General features: G+C 42.8%; 1 protein-coding gene across 3 annotated transcripts in view; it reads left to right on the forward strand.

Annotated features, from left to right (window-relative positions):
• LOC134224399 (band 7 protein AGAP004871-like) overlaps window positions 1-24,835 on the forward strand; it is a 190,616-nt gene that overhangs the window by 55,422 nt on the left and 110,359 nt on the right. The window contains exon 1 of one of the 3 annotated variants that reach the window (XM_062703719.1): window positions 17,537-17,966. The exons of the other annotated variants lie outside the window; for them this stretch is intronic. Within the exon in view, the coding sequence (XP_062559703.1) occupies window positions 17,687-17,966 (280 nt within the window). The 5' untranslated portion in view covers window positions 17,537-17,686. Of the gene's footprint in view, window positions 1-17,536; window positions 17,967-24,835 lie in introns of those variants that run through there. 3 annotated transcript variants of the gene reach the window in all.

Genomic DNA, 24,835 nt, shown 5'->3' on the forward strand with positions numbered 1-24,835 from the left:
ATGTTTGATGAATGTCTTGCCTGATAATTTTGTTGGTAATTCAAAATGAAGCTTGCGTTTCGTAAGAAAAAAAATTAACAAAATTTACATCCTGGAAAAAATTGACAAATAAATAAAATTGTGCAAATAAGTAAACTTTAAATAAAATACTTAGTATATGAGGTTTGTTTCATATTATATGCTGATCGTTCGACAAGAAGTTCTTCAGAATTTCCTTAGGACATTCTTCCAAAAGGAAACTCTTCAGTTGCTTCCCAACTTTTGTTCAAGTCAGTTGTGTCTTGGTTGGTAGTAATAACTTATGATCGTCAGTTCTGCCGGGATCGTGTGAAAAAAGCTAAAAATTGTTTTCTATTGTTATCCACTTCCATACCAATACATAGCTGTTTAGTAGTAAAAGCAGGCTTGTTGTGGAGGGAAAGTCTTGCAAACTTTTTTAAGAAAACCGTTGATTGGATAATAGTAAGCTAAAAACTGAAAATGAGCTATTAGTATCATTCGTACTACTTTTGTTTCTTGTTACTTATAATTTTTGGTACCTCTAAACATGGACTTGTCTCTCAAGCACCCCCCCCCCCCCTATGGGCGGCGGTATAAAATACCATCGATTCTTTCCGGTGGTGAACGTGCTGGCAAGAGTGTTATTTCGTCTTGCGATCTCTTCTCTCTGCAGTTCCTTGTTAGCGTCGTCGTACTGCCATGGTGCAGGATTCAGAGGATAGGCTGTACATCACCTCCAAGTGCACAGCGCGAACCGTGAGGCAGGTGAAGAGGGCCACCCATCGCTCTACCTGGCTCCTCCCTACTTTGACCAGAATTGGTCCGAAGTAGTCCACCCCAACGAAACTGAATGGTCGAACGAATGGTTGTAAACGAGCCACTGGAAGCGGTGCCATGGCGGGAGGATTTAGAGCTGTTTTCTGATTTCGGCATACCATGCAGTTTTTTGGGACCTTTTCGACCAAGGCGCGCAACTTATTGGTTTCGAAGCGTTGTCTCATCTCGTTGACGACGGTTTATTGGATGGCGTGGCGAAACGATGGTACCAGTTTGTAATCAGGATAGTGATTAAATGTTCCCTCGGAAGAATCGCAGGGTACTTAGCTTCGGCTGGTGCGAAAGTAGCAGCACCAATTCTGTCGCGAAGGCGTAATACTCCACGTTCGTCTAGGAAAGGCCAATTGTTGTAGATTGGACTGGATTTACTTACGCGCCTGTGACGCGCATCAGGAGAACCTTAAGTTTCCGAAAGGACGGCAATTTCTTCTGGAAAGGCATCACCCTGTACTACCTTCCAGAGTTCTTCTTCAGCACGCTTCAGTTCGTCTTGGCGGAGAACGTCTAGTCGTAGTGAAAACCCGCTTCGTTTACATCGTAGGTTATTGATGAATCGGAGTACGAGCTCCATCGTTCATTGCAGACGAAACCATTGGCTAAACCGTGAAGGGTCGATTAACGATGCAACCGTAGAATGGTTTTAGATAGCTTTTAAATAGTTCTTCGATGGTGGTTATTGATTGCGCTTGCTGAGGACAGTAGTCCTGCGGCTGGTGAAGAAACGACGGTCCGTCGAACCAAGGAGTGTCCGGCGAGAAATCTGGTCCATTCTTTCACTTAGTGGTGAGATCTGCCGTATTTAAACCGGGGGGAACCCATCTCCATTCGCGGGCTTCTGTCGTTGTAAGGATCTTGGTAAAAACCAAGTCCTCCGCGGATCGATGGAGGTCGCTTCTGACTGGCTGACTTTGCGTATATAGATCTTCCGCTCGTAGTCGCATAATTGCTCGTGAAGTCGCTGCATCAACGCAATATTTCCTATCAGCTTCTTCTCCAATACTTTAATTCGACGAATGGCCATTGGATACGTATTCGGGAGCTCCGGATCAACAACTTTCCATAGGAGACCAGATTCGAAACCAGTTTCTGTACGCCTCGTTGTATCCACCAGTAATTGCCTCGCTCTTTGGTCCTCGTCTGACTCAATCGTCCTTCCTGGATTAGTAGTTCCGTTTTCTTCCTGCGTGAAATAATCTCGAAGCTGTTAATACGTGTGGAAGTTAACACTCACTCTCGGCAGCGTTTTTTTTGATGCTCCATAGACTGCCCAACCTAATCGGCACTTAACTGATATAGGATCAAACGATCCTCCCTCAAGCAACCACAGCGGAACCTCGAGACGAAGATTGTCCATTCCGATCAAGAGCTTCGATCGTACTAGATCGTAATCTTCTATCTTCTTCACGTGGAAAGCGTGATGTCATCTGCTTGTAATTCAAACGCTGCACCGGAAGAAGAACGCGCATTGCGTGATTCGTAGTGCACTCTACTGTGTTTGCCAGCTATTTCTAAGTTCCCTGTTTCCGATCTTTGTTCATTGCATTTCACGTTGCCTGTCCACTGTAGGGTAACCGGTTTTCTTGGGCCGGTAACACCAAGTTCCTTCGCAATCTTATCCACTAGCATAGTCATTTGTGAACCTTCGTGCAAACACAGGTACACAGCAAATAATTTTGAAAATTCGAAGGCCATTTACCATGGTTATTCAGGCATATTCGACAAAGACTCCGGTTCTGCACATATTTCCACCGCTCATTCAAGTCAAGGTTTTTGAACTTGGAGCAGTCAGCCTCTCTGTTGCCCTCGCTTTCACAAACTACACACACCTTTGCTGGTTTGAGTGCATCTCCGGTAACTGGTTTATGGGGTGAAGTTGCTTCAGTAGAGTGGGCTTGGATTTTAGCTTTTTCTCTTGGTCGCTGCTGTTTCTCCGCGTGTATTTCTCTTAAGAGTCTTGGGAGCTTAAAGCTGACCTCACTAGCGGCGCTAACGAGCTTAGCCATGAATTTGCCAAAGGTTGATACCGTAGTCCTCCGTGGTTGGCCCTTGAAAGTGGCCCAGTCCATTCTCATAGGCCCCGGCAGTTTCTCAACCAGTTCCTGCATAACCATTATTGGGTTGGGTAAATGCTCTTCCTGGTCTGCCGCTTGAAGATGGTCAAAATGGTACAAAATTCTGTACTGTCAATCCAAATTGATTCTGGGCAGTCATGTCTAGGTCCGGGTGTTTGGTGAATTTTCTCGTGTAGCGACTGAACCAGCAGTTCGGGGCGGACATAAAGAGTGCAAAGGGTGTTTATGACCTTTCAACTTTCTATTGATTTCAGCAGAGCTGGCCGAAGACGACGATTCTGTCTTTTAAAATTTTAGATTGCATTTTTTCTATAAAACAAAATGCAATGTTGGAAAGGTTTCTTGGAATTCTTTGGTATTTTTTTCCAAAACTTTACAATTCGAAAATTATATCAGGTACTAGCTTTATGTACCCGGCCTTGCTCGGAATTGCCAGTTTGGTTCGCAGTTTTCTTTTACAATCCGAAAATGATAAAACCAATTGGTCAACAGGGTAATTGTGTTTACTTATTGATATTTTATCAGTTGATTAAAATAAGGCTTTTGGAAACATTGACTGATTTTGAAGAAAGGATCGTGGGTTTGAAATGTCTTATTCCAGGCAAACGTATATTCTAAAGAAGGAAACACATTCATCGATGCCATATTCCGGGCAACGCATATTTTTAAAGAAGGTATCACACCCACCATTGCCTTATTCCGGGCAAATGCCTACTTTTAAAGAAGCAATCACATCCACCATTCAGAAAGAAACACATTAATCATTGCTTTTCACGGGGCATTAGAGTGATTCAAATTTTGACTTTTTTGCCCCCCGATGCTTAAACGATTGCATTCGCCATTTTAATAATCCTCCTAAATTTTGAAGTAATTTGGATGTAATTTGACTGTGCACATGTAATTTAAAGTTTGTATGGAAATTACTGTGAAAACCGACCCTTATGTGAAATACCGTTCCGTGAGGTGGCCCATGAACTATTTTTATATAATCAACGCATTGGCTACATAGAATACTTCTTAAGCTGGAAGGCAGTTGTTGTTGCGAAGCGATTGGTCGTTTGGAAGCAAAGTTATGCAGAAAACAAAAATGCTCATTATTGATATTGATGTTATTCTTTTACGTGTTAAATTGAATTTCCCAAGATTCAATATTCCTTTAATAACATTTCTTGCAAGCATCAAATCGTTTCGCAACAAAGACAGATATAGTCTTCCTTAGACAGATATTATGTGTTTGGTGGACATCGATAAATGGGTTCAGAAGTCATGCTGAATTGATCGATAACTAACCAATACCCTCTCACCCACACCCCCCCCCCTTTTAAAATTACTTAACCACATCCACTAAAATCGCTTCCTTAGGACAGACAATATTTGATACAAATTTGGTTCAAATCGGTCATGAGGCTCAGGATTTACATTGAGTTGATCGATTGCTAAATAATACCCCTCCCCCATACCCTCCCTCTTTTGTAAAGAGCATCCCTAATCTCCTATCGTCGTCTCCTTATGACAAAAAATTTGTGTTCCGAATTTGTTGGAAATCAGTCAAGGGGTTCAGAATTTACACTGAGTTGTTCGGTAACTAAGCAATACGCCTCCCCCACACCCTCCCTCTTTTCCAAAGAGCATGCCTAACCCCCTATCATCCCCTTCTCAAGATAAGGAATTTGTGTTCCAAATTTGGTCGAATTCGACCAAGGTGTTCAGAATTTAAACTGCGTAGATCGATAATTAAGCAATACCCCTCCCCCCACACCCTCCCCCTTTTCCAAAGAGCATACCTAACCCCCTTATCGTCATCTCCTTAAGATAAAGAGTGTGTGTTCCAAATTTGGTTGAAATCGGCCAAGGGGTTCAAAAGGTACACTGAGTTGATCAATAACTTAGCAATACCCCTCCCCCCACACCCTCCCCCTTTTCCAAAGAGCATCCCTAACCCCCCTATCGTCGTCTCCTTAAAATAATGAATGTGTGTTCCAAATTTGGTTGAAATCGGTCAATGGGTTCAGAAGTTATGCTGGAACATACATACAAACATTGACTTTTATATATATACTAGTTGACCCGGCATAGTTGTCCTGCATAGTAGGCGAAAATGGGCGTTGTGAACTGCCCATGCGAAATTTCCATACGATTCTTAATTTTAGTTTTTCACGATTTGCTCAACTTTACTTGTAATTTTCGCATTATCAAATATCATATAAACCCGTCGGAAACTATAACGAATGTTTCTGATGAAGAAATGAAAAAAATCATCCAGTCGTTTTCGAGTTATGCGGATACGAACACAGACCATTTCATTTTTATATATAAGACTAGTCGACCCGGCAGACGTTGTCCTGCATAGTAGGCGAATATGCGCGTTTTTAGCTGCCCATGCAAAATTTCCTTACGATTCCTAATTTTAGTTTTTTACGATTTGCTCAACTTTACTCGTAATTTTCGCATTAGGAAATATCATATAAACCCGTCGGAAACTATAACGAATGTTTCTGCTGAAGAAATGAAAAAAATCCATCCAGCCGTTTTCGAGTTATGCGGATACGAACACAGACCATTTCATTTTTATATATAAGATATAGATAGATATAGATAGATAGATATAGATAGATATAGATAGAAGATAGAAGATAGAAGATAGAAGATAGAAGATAGATAGATAGATAGATTCCTTCGGATAACATTGGAAACACCATTCCCTAGTAAATTTCTCCAGTACTTCTTCTAGAACAGCGGTTCTCAACCTGGGGTACATGTACCCCTGGGAGTACCTTCGCTGGCCCTAGGGGGTACCTCGGACAAAATTGCGTAATGGCGGACGTATTACATTTCCAATCAAATCTCATTGATAAAGTATTGATAATTATGTATTTTTTATTTCAAAAATCTATATTGTATATAATATGCAATGTGATCAATAAAACCTGCCTTCCTGCCTTCCACAATCAGAACAATGTATGAAGAGCAGCGGAACACAAGATCAAACGAACAAAACGTCGAATGAACAAAATGATTTTTTTTCACTAAAGCTCGTTTGCTTCGTTGCAAGAGGATTAGAAGCACACTTCTCGGAAGCCCTCTTCCAAGCAGCTCAAGGGGGCCTTCGCAGCTCGTAAGCCTCCTTTCAGAAGGCTCGGAAGCCTCCTGGGCACTTCAGAAGCCTCCTGCAAGTGGTTAGGTTGCCTTCTTTCAAGAAGCTCAAAAGCCTCCTTTCAAAAGGCTCAAAGGCCTCCTTCCAAGAGGCCCCTAAACCTCTTTCCAAGAGGCTCGGAAGACTCCTTTCAAGAGGCTCGGAAGGCTCCTTTCAAAAGGCTCAAAAGCCGCTTTCAAGAGGCTCAAAATCGTCCTTCCAAGAGTATCGGAAGCCTCCTTCAAGAGGCTCGGAAACCTTCTTTAAAGAGGCTGGGAAGCATTCTCTCAAGAGGCTCGGAAGCCTCCTTTCAAGAAGCTCAAAAGACTTTTTTTCTGGAGGCTCAAAAACCTCCTTCAAGATCCTTTCAAGAGGCTCGGAATCCTCCGTTCTAGAGGCTCAGAAGCCTTCTTTCCAGAGGCTCAAAAGCTGCCTTTCAAGAGGCTCTGAAGCCTTTTTCCAAGAGGCTCGGAAGGCTTTTTTTCGAGAGGCTCGGAAGCCTCTTTCCGAGAGGTTCGGAAGCCTCTCTTCAAGAGGTTCGAAAGCCTCCTTTCAAGTGGTTAGGTTGCCTCCTTTCAAGAAGCTCGTAAGCCTCCTTTAAAAAGGCTCGGAAGCATCCTTTCAAGATCCTTTGAAGAGGCTCTGAAACCTTTTTTCAAGAGGCTCGGAATCCTTCTTTCAAGAGGCTCGGAAGCCTTCTTCCTAGAGGCTCGGAAGCCTTTTTCCTAGAGGCTCGGAAGCCTGCTTTCAAGAGGCTCATAAGCCTTCTTTTAAGGGGCTCAGAAGCCTCCTTTCAAGAGGCTCAGAAGCCTCCTTTCAAGAGGCTCAGAAACCTCTTTTCAAGAGGCTCAGAAACCTCTTTTCAAGAGGCTCAGAAGCCTCCTTTCAAGAGGCCTCAAGCCTCCTTTCAAGAGGCTTAGAAGCCGCATTTTAAGAGGCTTAAAAGCCGCATTTCAAAAGGCTCAGAAGCCTCCTTTCAAGAGGCTCGGAAGGCTCCTTTCGAGAGGCTTGGAGTGTTCCTGTCGAGAGGCTCGGAAGCCTCCTTTCAAGAAGCTCGTAAGCCTCCTTTTAAGAGGCTCGGAAGCCTGCTTTCAAGAGGCTCGGAAGTCTACTTTCAAGTGGTTCGAAAGCCTCCTTTCAAGATGCTCGAAAGCCTCACTTCAAGGAGCTCGGAATTCTTCTTTCAAGAGGTTTAGCAGCATACTATCAAGAGGCTCAGAAGCGTCCTTTTAAGATGCAAAGGAAGCCTCCTTTTAAGTGACTCGAATACCGGCTCGGAAGCCTATCTACAAGAGGTTCGGAAGCCTTTAATCAAGAGGCGCGGAAACCTACTTTAAAAAAATTAAAAAGCTGAAAGGAGCTTGCCTTCCAAGGCCTCGGAATTATTTTTTCAAGGGGATTGGTAGCCTACTTTCGAGAGGGGGTACCTCAATTAATGCAAAAGTTCTAAGGGGTACCTCTCAAGAAAAAGGTTGAGAACCGCTGTTCTAGAATTTCCAGCAAGAATCTCTTCTCTTAGTATTCGAATAGGGTGCTCTTTAACGGTTGTTTCGTTAATATTACGTCAATAGTGCTTAATTTATGTTGATTTGTTTTTATTACAATAAAAGAATGCAGTTGCTTATCGTTGCGATAATTTCTGAAGGTCAGTCATATTTTTGTGGTATTGCCTGTATTTCTTACGGAGAGCGATACCACAACAATAAGACCTTAGCACTACCGCTATAGCAGGCTCAAAAGCCGCGTCTTTTTTAGAATAGTTTTGATTTTTTATTGTTTTGTATGGAGTTTCGTCAAACAAAAGGTGAGTTTTAGCGGATCCACAATTGTTTTCTATGCTATTATATCCAGAATATACTAATTTAACAAGAGAGGTTATAAACCATAGAAGAAGATTATCGCTGCGGTTCCTTTTGTTCTCGTTCCCAATCATGTTGGGTACACAGCTGTCAAAACGTACTGATTTTACCTTCGTTCACATTAAGCGTTCACATCACTTCCACTGCTGTTTATCACCTCTATTATTTTAACACTACCACAACATTAGGGCATATTACAACGATAGGACGTTTTACCAGTACTGACCGAATTCTTAGAATATATTTCGAAGAAATTCATGAAAGAATTTCCAAAGCTATTCTGGTATTATTTACCATGGTGGCGCTTTGGATGATCCTTCAAACGGGTTGTAATCAACGCCGGTCGCGTAGCGTACTTCCACTGAGGGCTTGATCAGTGGTCACAGTGGTCGTCGGTCGGGCAGCGAGCCACCATCGAGGGCTTCAACTAATGTTGGCCACGTGCCAGTCCACAGGAGACGCCAACCATGGTGGCAGGCGTGCGAGTTCGCTGCAGATCGTTGTACGGGTAGTGGACTTTACTTGATGCCGGAAGCAAACGGATCCTTCAACGGGCTTGACTTATGACTACGGCGAAAGGTTCACGGTTTCATCAAACGAGTTGCGAGCCACTACCGGGCGCCTAATCTGACGTCGTTTCTTTCGCAATTTTACGGAAAGGTCTCCTAAGGTCATCCTTCTCAATTTCCTAGTTCTTTTCTAGTGTGTATTGATCGTTGGTCATCATCGATTACATAGCAGGCCATGACTTTGTCTCTTTCTTCTTCGGGTGACCGGGCTTCATAAGATAGCGGAATCGGGCCACATTTTTAGCGCTCCTGCCAGGTTTGGAAATAATTCTCGCGCTTAGTTTCATAGGGGCGTAACTGTATTGATCGATTTCTCTTCGTCGATGTATTCTTTTTATTATTGTTTTGAATTGACATAGTTTGTCGATAATTCAATGGTTTGGTGTGATAAAGGATGATTGTATCTTGCGCCAGAATGAAGAATCACAGTTGTAGCTTTTGAAACAATTGTGTTAACAAAATATAAAATCGATTAAGAGAAATCGATCAATACAGTTACGCGCGAGAATTGTTCTATATGTATCCTGTAGTAAGTTAGAAAGTTGGGAGTGATTAGGACATTTTTCATCGGTTTCGGTTTGTGCTGTCGAAGATGCTCTGAAAGAGCTCCGGTTTAAGTAATTTGTCCTCATCGGTCCCGAATTACGATGTTGATGACGCTCTGGAAAAGTGCCGGAATACATTATTTGTTTTTCATCGGTCTCGGCTGGTGATGTCGAAGGTGCTCTGGAAAAGCGCCGAATTGAATGACTTGTTATTCTCATCGGTTTATATATCGAAGGCGCTCTGGAGAAGTGCCGACGTAAAAGATTCGTTTTCTGATCGGTTTTTAACTTGTAATGTCAAAGGCGTCGGATTGAATGATTTGTTTTTTTTTTCATCGGTTTTGACATAAAATGTTGAAAGTGCGCTGGAATTGTTGCAGCTTTGGCGTATTTTATTCGATGGTTTTCGGTGGATCGCGCGTTTGTGTTGCTCTTGGCTCTGGTCGAGACAAATGCGGAGTGTGGGATTGAACGTGATTCGCATGGAACGGTCGAAAAGTGGAGAAATTAGTTCGTAATTTAACGCGTTACGGAGAAGACGTCTATTACTTTTATTATGTGCGGTCGGATAGAAAATCGGACGCATAACTTTCGAGATATCCGAGTATTTAGTTCTGTGCTGACTACGCGATTGATCGTATTTCGATGAGCAAGCAAAACGGTCGCTCGATCCGAGATATTTTGTTTTGCTCTGTACAATTAATGCGCGTTATTATTTGCGTTTCATATAATTCCCTTCCATAGATTGCATCACTTAACAAAGTGAATCCAGATGAAAATATCTTGTATAACTAATACAGTATCACATCCCATGACAATCGTGGAGATGCAGAGGTGTTCTCCGTCTCTAGCAGCAACGAGAGTCGAACTAATAATCTTTCCTTTCCTATATAACCATAAGGATGTGGCCGGCGCCGTTATTGACTTAAAATACGTGAGCTTCTGAAACGTGTACATTGAGAATGGATACATGCATACAAATCCCATGTTCCATTCCCATGGTTCTCTGTGCAGCAATTCAGCTATAGATATAGAGTATATTTGGAGAGCCATCGTAATGGTTTCGGCATTCCAATTCGAAGGCCATAAAATTGTACTGGGGTGGCATTGTGCATCTCGATTCGAACGTAATTCTATCGAGTCGAACATGTTTGGCATTACGGGTTTCGATTCGATCTCGAAAACGACTCAGCGTTCGAGTATGATCGAGGAGGTACAAGAATAACGAGATGTTTGGGCATTATGGATGCTCGATAGCACACTGAAAAACGACTCAAGTCGAATGAAAAACACTCGTCACCTTTTTAGCTTTCGAATGTTGTTCGAGAGTAATTTCTTTCTGAAAGTTTTTAATTATAATTTGTTATTATTTGTTATAAATGTTTTATTATTGTTTCTTGAGGAAAACAATGTCATAAGTATACCTACTTTTACAGTTCCCTGGCAATATGCAATCTCTAATTATCCCGAAATCTGCGTCAAAACGACTTCAACTAAAATCGATTTTTCGAAGTTTTCACGTATTTCTTGACGATTTCGATAAACCGCGTGAAAAATCCATGAGGAAAATCTGCGTAAAAACGTGTTTATTCCAAAATCTACGTAAAAATAAATGAGCTAATTAAAAAAAACGCGCATGATATGACTCAAGTGCATTTAATTAAAACACATAGAAACATGGGGGCAGCAGGGACTATGTCCAAGGGCTTGACGATCCCTCCCCAGGCCATCTGCGAGTTGTGGTGCTTGCCTAGGATGTGGTGGGGTTTGACAGTGGGCCCTGTTAAACCTCTATAAAAAGCTGCATGTATCCGCAAGTAGGCCCCACCAAAGCGACCGTGTGCCGCTCAAAGCGCACAAGCCCAACTCCTGGTGTTAGGTGGGACGCTAAACAGCCCTGACACGACGGCCCTCCGACGAGACAGGAGGTTTGCGCTGGCCCAATAAGCCGCCTAGAAAACCAATCATTACGAACAATATAAGAGATAATGCGACTCGATATAATCGGCAAAGACCTAGGCGACGAATACAGGATCACGATTGGAAGCTTGGAACATGGAACTGCAAGTCGCTAGGTTTCGCAGGTTGCGACAGGATGATCTACGATGAATTACATCCCCGCAACTTCGACGTCGTGGCGCTTCAGGAGATTTGCTGGACAGGACAGAAAGTGTGGAAAAGCGGGCATCGAGCGGCTACCTTCTACCAAAGCTGTGGCACCACCAACGAGCTGGGAACCGGCTTCATAGTGCTGGGTAAGATGCGCCAACGCGTGATTGGGTGGCAGCCAATCAACGCAAGGATGTGCAAGCTGAGGATTAAAGGCCGTTTCTTCAACTATAGCATCATCAACGTGCACTGCCCACACGAAGGGAGACCCGACGACGAGAAAGAAGCGTTCTACGCACAGCTGGAGCAGACATACGATGGATGCCCACTGCGGGACATTAAAATCGTCATCGGTGACATGAACGCACAGGTAGGAAGGGAGGAAATGTATAGACCGGTCATCGGACCGGATAGTCTGCACACCGTATCGAAAGACAACGGCCAACGATGCATAAACTTCGCAGCCTCCCGCGGAATGGTAGTCCGAAGCACCTTCTTTCCCCGCAAAATATCCACAAGGCCACATGGAGATCACCTAACCAAGAAACGGAAAACCAAATCGACCACGTTCTAATCGACGGTAAATTCTTCTCCGACATCACGAACGTCCGCACTTACCGCAGTGCGAATATTGAATCCGACCTCTACCTCGTTGCAGTATGCCTGCGCTCAAAACTCTCGACGGTGTACAACACGCGTCGAAGTCGGACGCCGCAGCTTAACATTGGGCGGCTACAAGATGGTAGACTAGCCCAAGAATACGCGCAGCAGCTGGAAGTGGCACTCCCAACGGAAGAGCAGCTAGGCGCAGCGTCTCTTGAAGATGGCTGGAGAGATATTCGATCCGCCATTGGTAGCACCGCAACCGCTGCACTTGGAACGGTGCCCCCGGATCAGAGAAACGACTGGTATGACGGCGAATGTGAGCAGTTAGTGGAAGAGAAGAATGCAGCATGGGCGAGATTGCTGCAACACCGCACGAGGGCGAACGAGGCACGATATAAACAGGCGCGGAACAGACAAAACTCGATTTTCCGGAGGAAAAAGCGTCAGCAGGAAGATCGAGACCGTGAAGAGACGGAGCAACTGTACCGCACTAATAACACACGAAAGTTCTATGAGAAGCTGAACCGTTCACGTAAGGGCCACGTGCCACAGCCTGATATGTGTAAGGACATAAACGGGAACCTTCTTACGAACGAGCGTGAGGTGATCCAAAGGTGGCGGCAGCACTACACCTGAATGGCGATGTGGCAGACGAAGATGGCGGTATGGTGATGGACCTGGGAGAACGCGCGCAGGACTTAATTCTACCGGCTCCGGATCTCCAGGAAATCCAGGAGGAGATTGGCCGGCTGAAGAACAACAAAGCCCCTGGAGTTGACCAACTACCAGGAGAGCTATTTAAACACGGTGGTGAGGCACTGGCTAGAGCGCTGCACTGGGTCATTACCCAGATTTGGGAGGAGGAAGTTTTGCCGCAGGAGTGGATGGAAGGTGTCGTGTGTCCCATCTACAAAAAGGGCGATAAGCTGGATTGTAGCAACTACCGCGCAATCACATTGCTGAACGCCGCCTACAAGGTACTCTCCCAAATTTTATGCCGTCGACAAGCACCAACTGCAAGGGAGTTCGTGGGGCAGTACCAGGCGGGTTTTATGGGCGAACGCTCCACCACGGACCAGGTGTTCGCCATTCGCTAAGTACTGCAGAAATGCCGCGAATACAACGTGCCCACACATCATCTATTCATCGACTTCAAAGCCGCATATGATACAATCGATCGGGACCAGCTATGGCAGCTAATGCACGAACACGGTTTTCCGGATAAACTGACACGGTTGATCAAAGCGACGATGGATCGGGTGATGTGCGTAGTTCGAGTTTCAGGGGCATTCTCGAGTCCCTTCGAAACCCGCAGAGGGTTACGGCAAGGTGATGGTCTTTCGTGTTTGCTATTCAACATCGCTTTGGAAGGGGTAATACGAAGAGTAGGGATTAACACGAGTGGTACAATTTTCAATAAGTCCGTCCAGATATTTGGTTTCGCCGACGACATAGATATTATGGCACGTAACTTTGAGAAGATGGAGGAAGCCTACATCAGACTGAAGAGGGAAGCTAAGCGGATCGGACTAGTCATCAACACGTCGAAGACGAAGTACATGATAGGAAGAGGTTCAAGAGAAGACAATGTGAGCCACCCACCGCGAGTTTGCATCGGTGGTGACGAAATCGAGGTGGTAGAAGAATTTGTGTACTTGGGCTCACTGGTGACTGCCGAAAATGACACCAGCAGAGAAATTCGGAGACGCATAGTGGCTGGAAATCGTACGTACTTTGGACTCCGCAAGACGCTCCGATCGAATAGAGTTCGCCGCCGTACCCAACTGACAATCTACAAAACGCTTATTAGACCGGTAGTCCTCTACGGACACGAGACCTGGACGATGCTCGTGGAGGACCAACGCGCACTTGGAGTTTTCGAAAGGAAAGTGCTGCGTACCATCTATGGTGGGGTGCAGATGGCGGACGGTACGTGGAGGAGGCGAATGAACCACGAATTGCATCAGCTGTTGGGAGAACCATCCATCGTTCACACCGCGAAAATCGGACGACTGCGATGGGCCGGGCACGTTGCCAGAATGTCGGACAGTAACCCGGTGAAAATGGTTCTCGACAACGATCCGACGGGCACAAGAAGGCGAGGTGCGCAGCGGGCAAGGTGGATCGATCAGGTGGAAGATGACTTGATGTAGCCATGGACCGAGCCGAATGAAGAAGACTCTTATATACCGCACAGGCCACTTAGGCCTTAGTCTGAATAAAAAAAAAAAAAAAAAGAAAAACATAGAAACATCAAAGTAATTTATTATCGAATCCTTCTTTAGCTTTAAATTATCTGTGGCATAAATTCGGCTAAACATATAGCTTATATTTTGTGTCGTAACGATATCTCAATTTACAAAACATGTCGTATCGGCATAATGTTTTAATCGGTTGCAACTGCTCAATAAATTATATTGCTTTTTAAAGTCATCGGGCACAATTTGCTTGTTTATAAATTAACTGTCAATTCATGCCATGAGGGATGCCTTTCTAACAGGCAACATACTACACGCAGATGAAATTACTCTTATTCTCTCTGTTTACTCACATTCGCCATGCGCTGAAGGTTGTCTCTCCTGCAGGCGGCATACTAAGCACGGAGACAGCTATCTCTTATTCTCTCTGTTTACATTCCGTTTGCCAGAACATACTCGATTGAACTAGTACAACACCATTCGAAATCTTGTACTGCGACTGAATGAAGTCGAACGAAATACATAATGCCGCAATTTTTTCGAAACGAATCGAAAAACTTACGAATCGAGTGATTCGATTCGAGATGCGCAATGTCACCCCTGGTTTTGGTCTGCCTAAGCGAATTCTATTGGTTTGAGCCTGCAATGCTAGATATATTTGAATTTGCAAAAAAAAAAAAGTAATATATCTGCAAGTTGATATGATATATTTGAATGGATTTTGATTCGAAAAATTGAACTTGGATTGGTGGTTTGAATGAAACATTTGATTTTGCTAATGGTTGATGTAATATGATTAATATATTTGAAAATTGAATTTGGTTTGGTTTCAAATATTTAAATGAAAATAGTTTTGGTTATTAACTAGAGATTTTATGGCAAAAATGGTATTGGATTAGAATATTATTTGAGAAAACTGCATATGCATACACAACAGATTCTGATAATGGGACAGAACTGAATATTTGACTTATATATTGGAAATGGGATTCATGAATAGTCTCCAGTTGGTGTTGTAAGCAAATGTGTGGGATTGCCAACCCAAAAATAACGACTTTGTTTTTCGATCCGGTCTAGGATGGGAAACATTTACTTCTTGTAGATAGTGTATTCATTGTGCTTGCCACATGTGCTTGTAAAAGCTTCAAATTAGTTACTGTGTGTGGAAATCCTATAGAACTAACGTGTATAGTAGGCCAAGCTCCAGTGGCAATGCAGGGCCATTAAGGTCACTCCTGACGGAGTCCAAGATTAAAAGTGCTCGCGATTTCGGGGGCACATCACTCGATACGGAAGCAACACTCAACTGTCATTTTTATTGTTTCACGCATGCTGCGACGCAGCAAATCTAAATTAACAAAAATGACAGTTGAGCGCCGCCTCTGAATCGAGTGGTGTGCCCCCGAAAACGCTAGCACTTTTAATCTTGGATTCCGTCAGGAGTGACCTTAAGGGGAAACTGTCCAGAATCCAAAAAAAAATCACCTCGCATTTTCAGAGGTAAGAATCACAACAAAGAAGCAACGAATAACTGTCATATTTTTATTTTAGCTTTCCTGCGTCGCAGCAAGCGTGAAATAAAACAATGACAGCTGCTTGTTGCTTCTTTATTAAAAGTGGTGCCCTTGAACAAGGTGGAATGAAATTGTATTCCAAAAATCTCGTCCTAATTGAATTGAATTTTTTTTGATAGTTTATTTTGGCACTGAATTCTAAAGACATTCCAGCTTTGGATTGGGATTACAACTCTTTCCATTAAATAGGAACTTTGAATTTGCATTTTGGGATCGCACATTGAATTTGGGATGTTCATCCCTCAGCAATGAAAAGATATTTGATTTGTTTCTTATTTTTGTGATTTTTTATAAAAGTAGGCACTTATGTTAACAAAAAACGCAACAGTACCCCTATTTCAAATTGGGTAATCCACTGCCAGTGTGCATTGATCGTTGGTCATAATCGATTTTGCCTTCATTCTTTATTAGACAGTCTAATCGGGCCACACAGCATCTCACAGCAGTGTTAGCGAATATAATAACATTTTTAGAGGAGGGACAGTCATTCGGCTAATAACGAAATTGCCACTGTCACTTGTCAATTCTCAAACATGTATTGTGAATGTGTTTGGCAACAAAAAGCCGTTTAGGTCATGGATTCAGAAATGTTGAAGGAAGTGAGAACGAACCTGTAGTGATGGATTGTTTATAGACCTTGCGAGATGGAGTCATGCGTAACGTCACGGCATACAAAATAAGGTACTATTGACCCTTTAAGTAACTAAAAAAATGAGCATTTTCAAACCCCCCTCCACTCCACCCTATGTCACACTTTTTGTATGAATAATTTAAAAATTTTGTATGGAATGTCACACTTCAGGAACCTCCCCCCTCTAAGCGTTACGTAATTTATGGATGCTTCCTTATCATTGATTGAATTGGTCCCATACCATCGAGGCTGTTTCCAGGATAGGACGGACCAACGCAAAGTATAACGACTTCAACGTATGTATATGGATCATGACATTCTTTAGTTATTTTAGACACAACCCCAAGTTGACGAATATGAATGTCAGTTCGGCATCGAGAACAAGTCCAAGATCTCGAAAGTACGGTTTAGCGATTCATTGCCGATTACGTAGTTGTGTATTGTCGAACACTGCTTGTGATGGAATTTTATGACAGAACATTTTGCTACTCTCTAAAGATGAGGAGAGAGCAATGAAGATTACGTTCGAAGAATTTGATCGAGTACGCGGAAATCGCTAAATTCGCCAGGCATACACCCATATCCTCCAACATTTTTTTAGCAAAAAAGTGTTACAAATATGTCAGGATAGTGTACAAATAAAACGTGAATAAGAATTTCGACTTAATGCATTTACAATTTAAAAGGACACTTCCACTCAATTGGAGCTACAAGTTCATCCGTAGATGGCTATTGATCTGTATGAAAAGAATAGGAAGAAAAGATTTGCTTAAATGCGAGATACCAGCCTTTTTATGTTTTCTTCGGAATGTTGTCAAAAGGACTTACGAAGTTTCTCAAACAAAAGGTTCAAATGCTCTCCGCATATCCACGTTATCCCACGCATTATACATCATCTGTTGGGATCAACATTCAATTGATGACAGATGGTTAGTTTTATCGCTTTCAAATGTTCGATGGCTTTCCCATTTTTCACGGACAATTCATCCGTCGGCATTCAACATCTGATAGCAGCCAAAGCTACCCATAACAATAACACATCTTTCGCCTGGCCGTGTGTCCCCTCCGTCCATCCATCCACACATCCACCAGCTGAACCGAGGAGCATGGGACCTGTCGAGAGCCGGCTTTGTTTCTCCGTCGGTCGTCGAGGTTCGTTCTTCGGTTCACGCCGCTTGTAACGAATTTTCCGACTCGAAGCATGGCATCGTCGTCGTACTCCAACCCAACTCCAACCCCGGGGAAGACACACATGGGGCGAAGGATGCTGAAGGCGACAGCGACGACGCCAACTGACGACAACCAAAAGAGACCCAGAGACAACAAAAAAATCGTCCCCACGTTCAGTATCGCGTTGGAAATTCTCGACACCGGGCGGAAGAAGTACGGAGGAATTTATCGCGGGTTAGTTACGCATTGTTTTTGTTTCGCGCGTCGTTTCGATCGTTGAATTTCCCAACACCTCTCGCTGTCCAATAGGCATTTGGCCGATTGAAACCAACCAGACGACAAATAATCACCACGGAGGCCGAGTGCGAGATTGTGTTGAATTTATGACCGATTGGCCGCCTTCTTCGTCGTTGCTTGCGGCACCGATTCCGCCGTTGTCGCCGCTGCGGTCCCCGGCACTTTGGGTCACCAATAATAGACTCGATGATATGAGGAGACAAACCGATTTGACCTGGGCAGAGCAGCCGTCGAAGCATCAGCAGCCGAACGACTACTCGACTACCGACAACAACACCAAGCGGGAGGAACAGCAGCACCGAACGATCCCACTAACGGCAGCAGTCCCATCCAAGATGTACGACCCGTCCAAATGGAACGAAAAACGTACGTAGAAGAAAGCTTAGCCAATCGGGTTCTTTACTTATGCCTTTCTGTGTCTAGCCGGACTATGCTGGCTGGCTTTGTCGATGATTGATGGCAACGTGGCGACCATATGGGGGCCAGGGGTCGAAAAATCGTTTGAAAGTTTTCCGCCAAAAATTTGGTTTCACATATCTTTCTGCGGAATTTTAAACCGAGCGTTTTATGAGTCGGTAACGGGACGATGATTGATTTATTTGTGATGTCAGTTTCGAGTGGGAGGAGTTAAAATGGAATCGAGCCGAGACAATAAAGGTGGGAGGTTTACTCCGATGAATACTGAAGATCAGCTGAGTGACGTTGTATGCTTATTTGGTTTCGGATTACGACACATATGTTTCAGAACGAGGGAAAGAGTGATAGTGATCTAGAAATGTTTACTTTCGCATGTGTTGTCATCAGGACGGTTACTAACGTTTCAATATGAATTTTAACTTCTTCTTTTTCTATGGATCTACATTCCAACTGGAACTTAGTCAGCTTTTCAACTTAATTAGCATTTCCTAATGTGACTAATTGAAAGGTTTTCTATGCCCACCAGCGCATGTATAGTTATCTTGTGTGGGCAAGCACGAAGCCCAGGAAGTAAATAATATTATCTACCTGAAAACATTCTGCACTTGACCGAGAATCGACCATCTCTGAATTGGCAATCCTACGCCTTTGCTTCCAAGGTTCTTCTCTACTGCATTTTAACGATTCAAAAATAACTGGATGTGACTATGGTGGATACCGCTGTAATCGAAATACTCTTACCAAAAAGTAGTGTTAATGAACTTTTGGATACAGAAAGCTACTCTCGAGGTTCTTAGTAAGGCAGGGTATATGTCTCAAACCTTGGTCTACTATGCTATGGTTGAACAAATTTATCTTTGTTAACCTTTGTTAACGCCAAGTAGTCAAAAACAGCAATAATTGTGCAAATTGTTATCCAATACTTATAAAACAAGGTAATTCATTACTATGTCTGAAACTCGATTTGTGCAATTGCATAACATGTGAAAGATTTAGTTCGCAAAATATATTGGAGGGTAACCACTTCCTCCGGTGGGGTTTGACCCCACGAAACCAGTACGCTAGACAGGTGCTTTCCCTACTAAGCTAAGAAGAACCTCCGTTGCCCTCCGCAGCTTAGTAGTAAGGTATTTCAGAACGTTAGCGATGGATACATCATTCTATGCCTCTGTTATTTATTTGTTCGAAATATTCACAGCCCACATAAATATTGAAAAACGGCCATTTTGTTAGAAATTCATTAAATTTAAATAAAAGTATTAGCTTTTCTCGGTAGTTTAAAGTCATGATCATTGATCAACCAACAGCATTAGCATGGCGCCTCAAATGGTTTTAATACAAAATATTTTTGTGTCCGGTGGGTTCGTTGATATTTCTGCTTTCTAGAATATTGTTACCATTAAACATGTTCACTGATTCATCGCCAGCCATAGTACCCACTTTTCCCGTGTTTTCGCTTGCCCAGGGAAACATTATGTCATTTAGCCGGAATAGACATATGGCCGAAATGGACAAACGACCGAACTGGTCATTTGGCCGAAAAAGTCGTTTGACTAAATGGGACATTAGACCGAAAATACCATTTGCCGAAATGGTGCTTTGACCAAAAAGATCATTTGATCGCAATGGTCGTTTGGCAGAAGCCTTGACATCTTCTGCCAAATGATGATTCGGCCAAACGATCTGTTAGAGCAAACTGGTCAAATTAAATTTTTTTCCGTGAAAATTTAAAAAAAATCACGGTTATGAAAAAAAAATTCTCGAAGAATTTTCCATTAAATAAAAAAACTTTGCAATTGTTGCACTTTGTAATGAATTTTATTAGGAAATTCCGAACAATTTTTCGTTGAAATCCGAAGATTTTTTTACTGGAATCCACAATTTGTACAATTTGCCGCGGGAGCTCTGAAGAATTTTGGAAATTCCGAAGAATTTCAAGTAGGTATTCCTCCAGAGTGTTTTCCGTGAATCTTCCGTGGATATTCCGAACATTATCCTGTAAAAATTTGCAACAATTTCCCGTAAAATCATAGCTGCAAACTTTTTTTTCACCGGGATATCAGCAACTTCTTCAACTTTTATTAGGATTCTCACAACCGAGCCCCAGCAAAAATTGTTTTCACCGAGATTTCTGTCAAAATTGCTTAAAATCAGCAAATAATTTGCCGAAAATCCAAGAATTTTAGAAACTTTGAAGTAGTCTGGAAGTGGAAAATTCGAAAATAATTACCGAACGGATGTTTTAAAAAAAAAAATTTTTTTGACAATTTTCTGGAAAAGCTCATCGGTTTCTTCCGGCGAAATTCAGAAGATTTTCCCATTAGACCCTGAATGCAATGGAACGGAACAGCGACAGTATGCCGTTATCGTCGCCGTTCCGTTCAATTGCGTTAGAGGCTTTAACGTCTTAATACCGGAAAAAAACGGATTTTTTTTTATCTGACGTGATAGATTGAGAGTTCGACTGCTTTTGTTACTCTGTTTGTGAGGTTTCGGCTTTTCAGTCTGGATATTTTTAGAACAACCGTTTGAGATCTGTCCCAACGTTTCGGCAAGTAGAACCACATTCATGATTTTTTCTAAACAAAACTTGTTAAACGGTCGTTCTAAAAATATCCAGACTGAAAAGCCACAAAAAACATTGTGTTTTTTATATACCAAAAAAAAATACGGAGGTAAAAACATACACTCAACCCTCTGTTTACGGAAGTTTTTTATACGTCACTTCGTTTTACGACCTTATTTTTACGGCACGTGACATAAAAAGAATTCGAAAAATTATTGACATCCAAAAGGAAGCCTATAAGTAGGCACTCTTAGAAACTCAAAGAACAAAGTAGATGCTTTGTATATTCATCATTTGCCTTCAACAATTGTTCCATTCCAAACGTAAAGAAATAGCTGTTATCTCTTTTTAAAAATGGTTCACGCCTTATTTGATATATTAAACCAAATTCCGTTCCAAGTCATCCAGGAAATTTCTGGAGTATAGGTCTTGATGTCTACCGCGCAATCGAAGGGCTGTTATCTCTTTTGACGTAGATATTGGGGTAACTTTACGATTGCAAAAAATCGAAAAACGTCACGAAAATATGATAGACTTGGATCGTTAATATCTCAGCCGTCTCTTGATGGGTTTTCAATTTTCTTGGACCATTAAATCAAGGAAGAGTCAACGCTTTATACCCGATGTATACTGATGTCGTTTTTTACGCGTTTTTTACACACATCGCTTTTTATGAGATTTTGTGATTTTTGTTCTTTATTCAGACATATTTTGGGATTTACGCGGTTTTAACGTTGTTTTAATTTACGCGACCCATATCCTCCGTGTAAAAACTGACTCCGTGTAAAAACATTTCCTTCGTTATTAATTGTTTAATTTAGTGTGGCACATACAATGGATACACTATGCCCAGGGTGTCCTCTAGAAAACATCCTAGTTCGAATCGAGAATCATTCTCGCCATCTCCGAATTCTACGGCTTTGGTCGCAAGGATCACTCTAGCCACCATAGACGTCAAATTAATGACTCTACGACACTACTCATAATTCCATTGCCCATAATGCCATTACTCCGAAGGCCATTGCCCCGAACGCCACAACCCCGAATGAGTCACTACCCCGAATGCCATTACCCCTAATGGGACACTACCCTGAATGAGCCAGTACCCCGAAATAGTCATTATTTCGAGTTTATACTTCATTTCCATGAAAAAAATGTTACTCGATAAAAGTTTATTCAAATTTCATATGAATGAACAATAATTGGAACTGAAACTGTTTTAATGCAGTATGGAACTAAGTATTCTTACTCTGTAAGATCCCGTTCCACTTCGTATGGCACTCTTCAAGATTCCTGAATGGCAGGGGGAGATTATGCAGCACGTTTTCATGCACAATGCAGAGAGTTGGAGGTAATTGCGGTCCACGTCAGTAGGCTACTAGGGCAACAAGGTAGAAGTTGTTTATTGGTCGCTGTAGTAAAAGCAACGGATTCTGGATGAAGCGTGGTCTAAATCTCAAAATCGACGAGGGGGTGAATGGGTGAGTAAGAGTGAGTGAGTGATATAGTGAGTGAGTAAGAGTGAGTGTGTGAGTGAGCGAATAAGAGTGAGCGAGTAAGAGTGAGCGAGAAAGAGAGAGCGAATGATTGAAAGTAAATGAATGAGTAAAAGTGGATGAGTGAGTAAGAGTGGTTAAGTTAGTAAAAGTGGGTGAATGAATGAGAGTGAGTGAATGAGTAATAATTAGTGAGACAGAGGAAGTGAGTGAGTGAGAGTTTGTGTATGAGAGTGAGAGAGAGGGAGATCTTGTTCGTCTTCAGGAAGTTGCGTTGACTTAAAGAAGGCATCATCTCGTTTCCCCTTATATCGAGCAGACGTTCCTTTTAAAAAGGCAGTATATCCTCTGTGTGCCTTATCGAGGTATAAGCACGTCCATTTAAAGAAGGCATCATCTCCTCTGTGAGCCCTATACCAGCAAACACGTCCATTTAAAGAAGGCATCCTCTCCTCTGTATGTCTTATACCGGGCAAACCCGTCTATTTAAGGAAATAAGGAGATGATGCCTTCTTTAAATATACGCGTTTGCCCGGTATAAGGCAGACAGAGGAGATAATGCCTTCTTTAAATGGACAGGTTTGCCCGGTATAAAGGAACAAAGAGGAAATTATTTCTGATGCCTTCTTTAAATGGACGCGTTTGCCCGGTATAAGGCAAACCGCGGAAATAATGCCTTGTTTAAATGAACTTGTTTAAATGAAAATCTAAACCGTTGGTTAAACTGGTTGGTTAAAAACTGTTGCGATTCATCGATATCTGTTGGTGTCAAACATAATAATAGAATACTACAGATTCTAAATGTTTTCGGGGTAATTGCCTTTCGGGGTAGTGTCCCATTCGGGGTTATGATTTTCGGGGTACTGTCCCATTCGGGGTAGTGGCCTTCGGGATAATGCCATTCGGGGTGGCTCCACCCCAGTACCCCGAATGCCAGTACCCCGAATCCCATTACCCCGAAGGCCACTACCCCGAATGGGACAGTACCCCGAAAACCATTACCCCGAATGGGACACTACCCCGAAATCCATTACCCCGAAAGGACAGTACCCCTAAAACATTTCGAATCTGTAGATTTCCAGTATCATTTTTCACACTCACAGATATCGATGCATCCAAAACGACAATCTTTGCAAAGAATGAAAAATAGTTACTTAGAGTTACTTTATTACGCATTAAAGATTTAACCAACTGTTTAACCAACAATGTTGATTTTTCATCTAATTATTTTAAATTGTCATTCCAGGAAAACTACTATTCTACGAAATATAGTAAGGGGTGGTGATGTCTCTTTCAATATGGCGTGTTTGCAGAGGAGACAATGGCATAAGACGAACAGAGGAGATGATGCTTTCTTTGAATGAATGCGTTTGCCCGGTATAAGGCGAACAGAGGAGATGATGCCTTCTATAAATGAACACGTTTGCTCTGCACCAGGCACACAGAGGATATAATTCCTTCTTTATGCGCTGGCCCGGTATAAGGCGATCAGAGGAGATAATACCTTTTTTAAATTAATCCTTTTTCCCTGTACAAGATATACAGAGGAGATTATGACTTTTTAAATGAACACGTTTGCCAGTTACACAGTACACAGAGGAGATAATGCTTTCTTTATGCGTTTGCATTGTATGAGACGAACGGAAGAGAGGATGCCTTCTACAAATCAACGCTTCTTTCCAAAGACAAACAGAGCTCTCTCTCTCACCTACTCACAATATATTACTCACTCACTCACTCGGTACTGCAAAAGATCGTGATTGTCATAAGACAGAGAGCGCTTTTTTCTATATCTGGCGACCAAATGAAAGAATCGTGGGTTCTTTGATCAATTTTGCACGAAAAGCGCTCATGAAAGGATGTTGTGCTTTGTTTTAAAATTAAAATTTCTAATTTATTCTTAACAGATATATGCAGAGAACGATAAATTACTAACTTTCTCTTATTCACTCACTCAATCTTGCTCACTCATTCTCTCTTGCTTACTCTCTCACTCTTACTCATTCGCTTATTTTTACCACTTACTTACTCTTACTCGCTCACTCACTCACTCACTTTTACTCACTCACTCACTTTTACTCATGCACTCATTCTTACTCACTCACTCACTCACTCACTCACTTTTACTCACAAGCTCATTCTTACTTACTCACTCACTCGCTCTTACTCATTCATTCACTCTGTTACTCACCGGGGCAGCAGGGACTTTGTCCAAGGGCTTGACGACCCCTCCTCATGGCCACTGCGAGTTAGACCGGGACCATCGTCCCTAACCCCTAATCCCAAGGCGTCAAGCGACCCGTGCCGAGGATGCATGGCCAGGGGGTGAAATAATAAGCTAGGCCTTTAACGGAGCCTGTGGGGTACCTGGGCACCCTCCACAGTAATTGTCCCTTACCGCGTTATGCTGGGCTCTGGCGTGGTGGACCTCTTTTCCCGAGCAACTCGTGGGACCAAAATGGAAAACCAAGTCAATTCTTCAATTAGTGGTAGTAGTGTAGGCGACAACCCCTTCGCAAGAGGTGGGTTGTTCAGGTCTCCACCTAGGAGGCCAGAGGCAATAGTCGGCAGCTCAGTGCGCAGCGCCAGCGTGGGTCACTCAACCTTCCTCTCGGCTATAAAAACGCCGGTAGGGGTTATTGACGGCCCATGGCTTGTGGAGGCGATGAACCGCAAACGCGATGGGCTTTCGGCCTTCGAGGTGGCGACGGAACAGCTGGACGCCATCATCGACTTTGCGTCATCGAAGCATAATA

This window comes from Armigeres subalbatus, chromosome 3 (assembly GCF_024139115.2).
Source record: "Armigeres subalbatus isolate Guangzhou_Male chromosome 3, GZ_Asu_2, whole genome shotgun sequence".
Classification (NCBI taxonomy): domain Eukaryota; kingdom Metazoa; phylum Arthropoda; class Insecta; order Diptera; family Culicidae; genus Armigeres; species Armigeres subalbatus.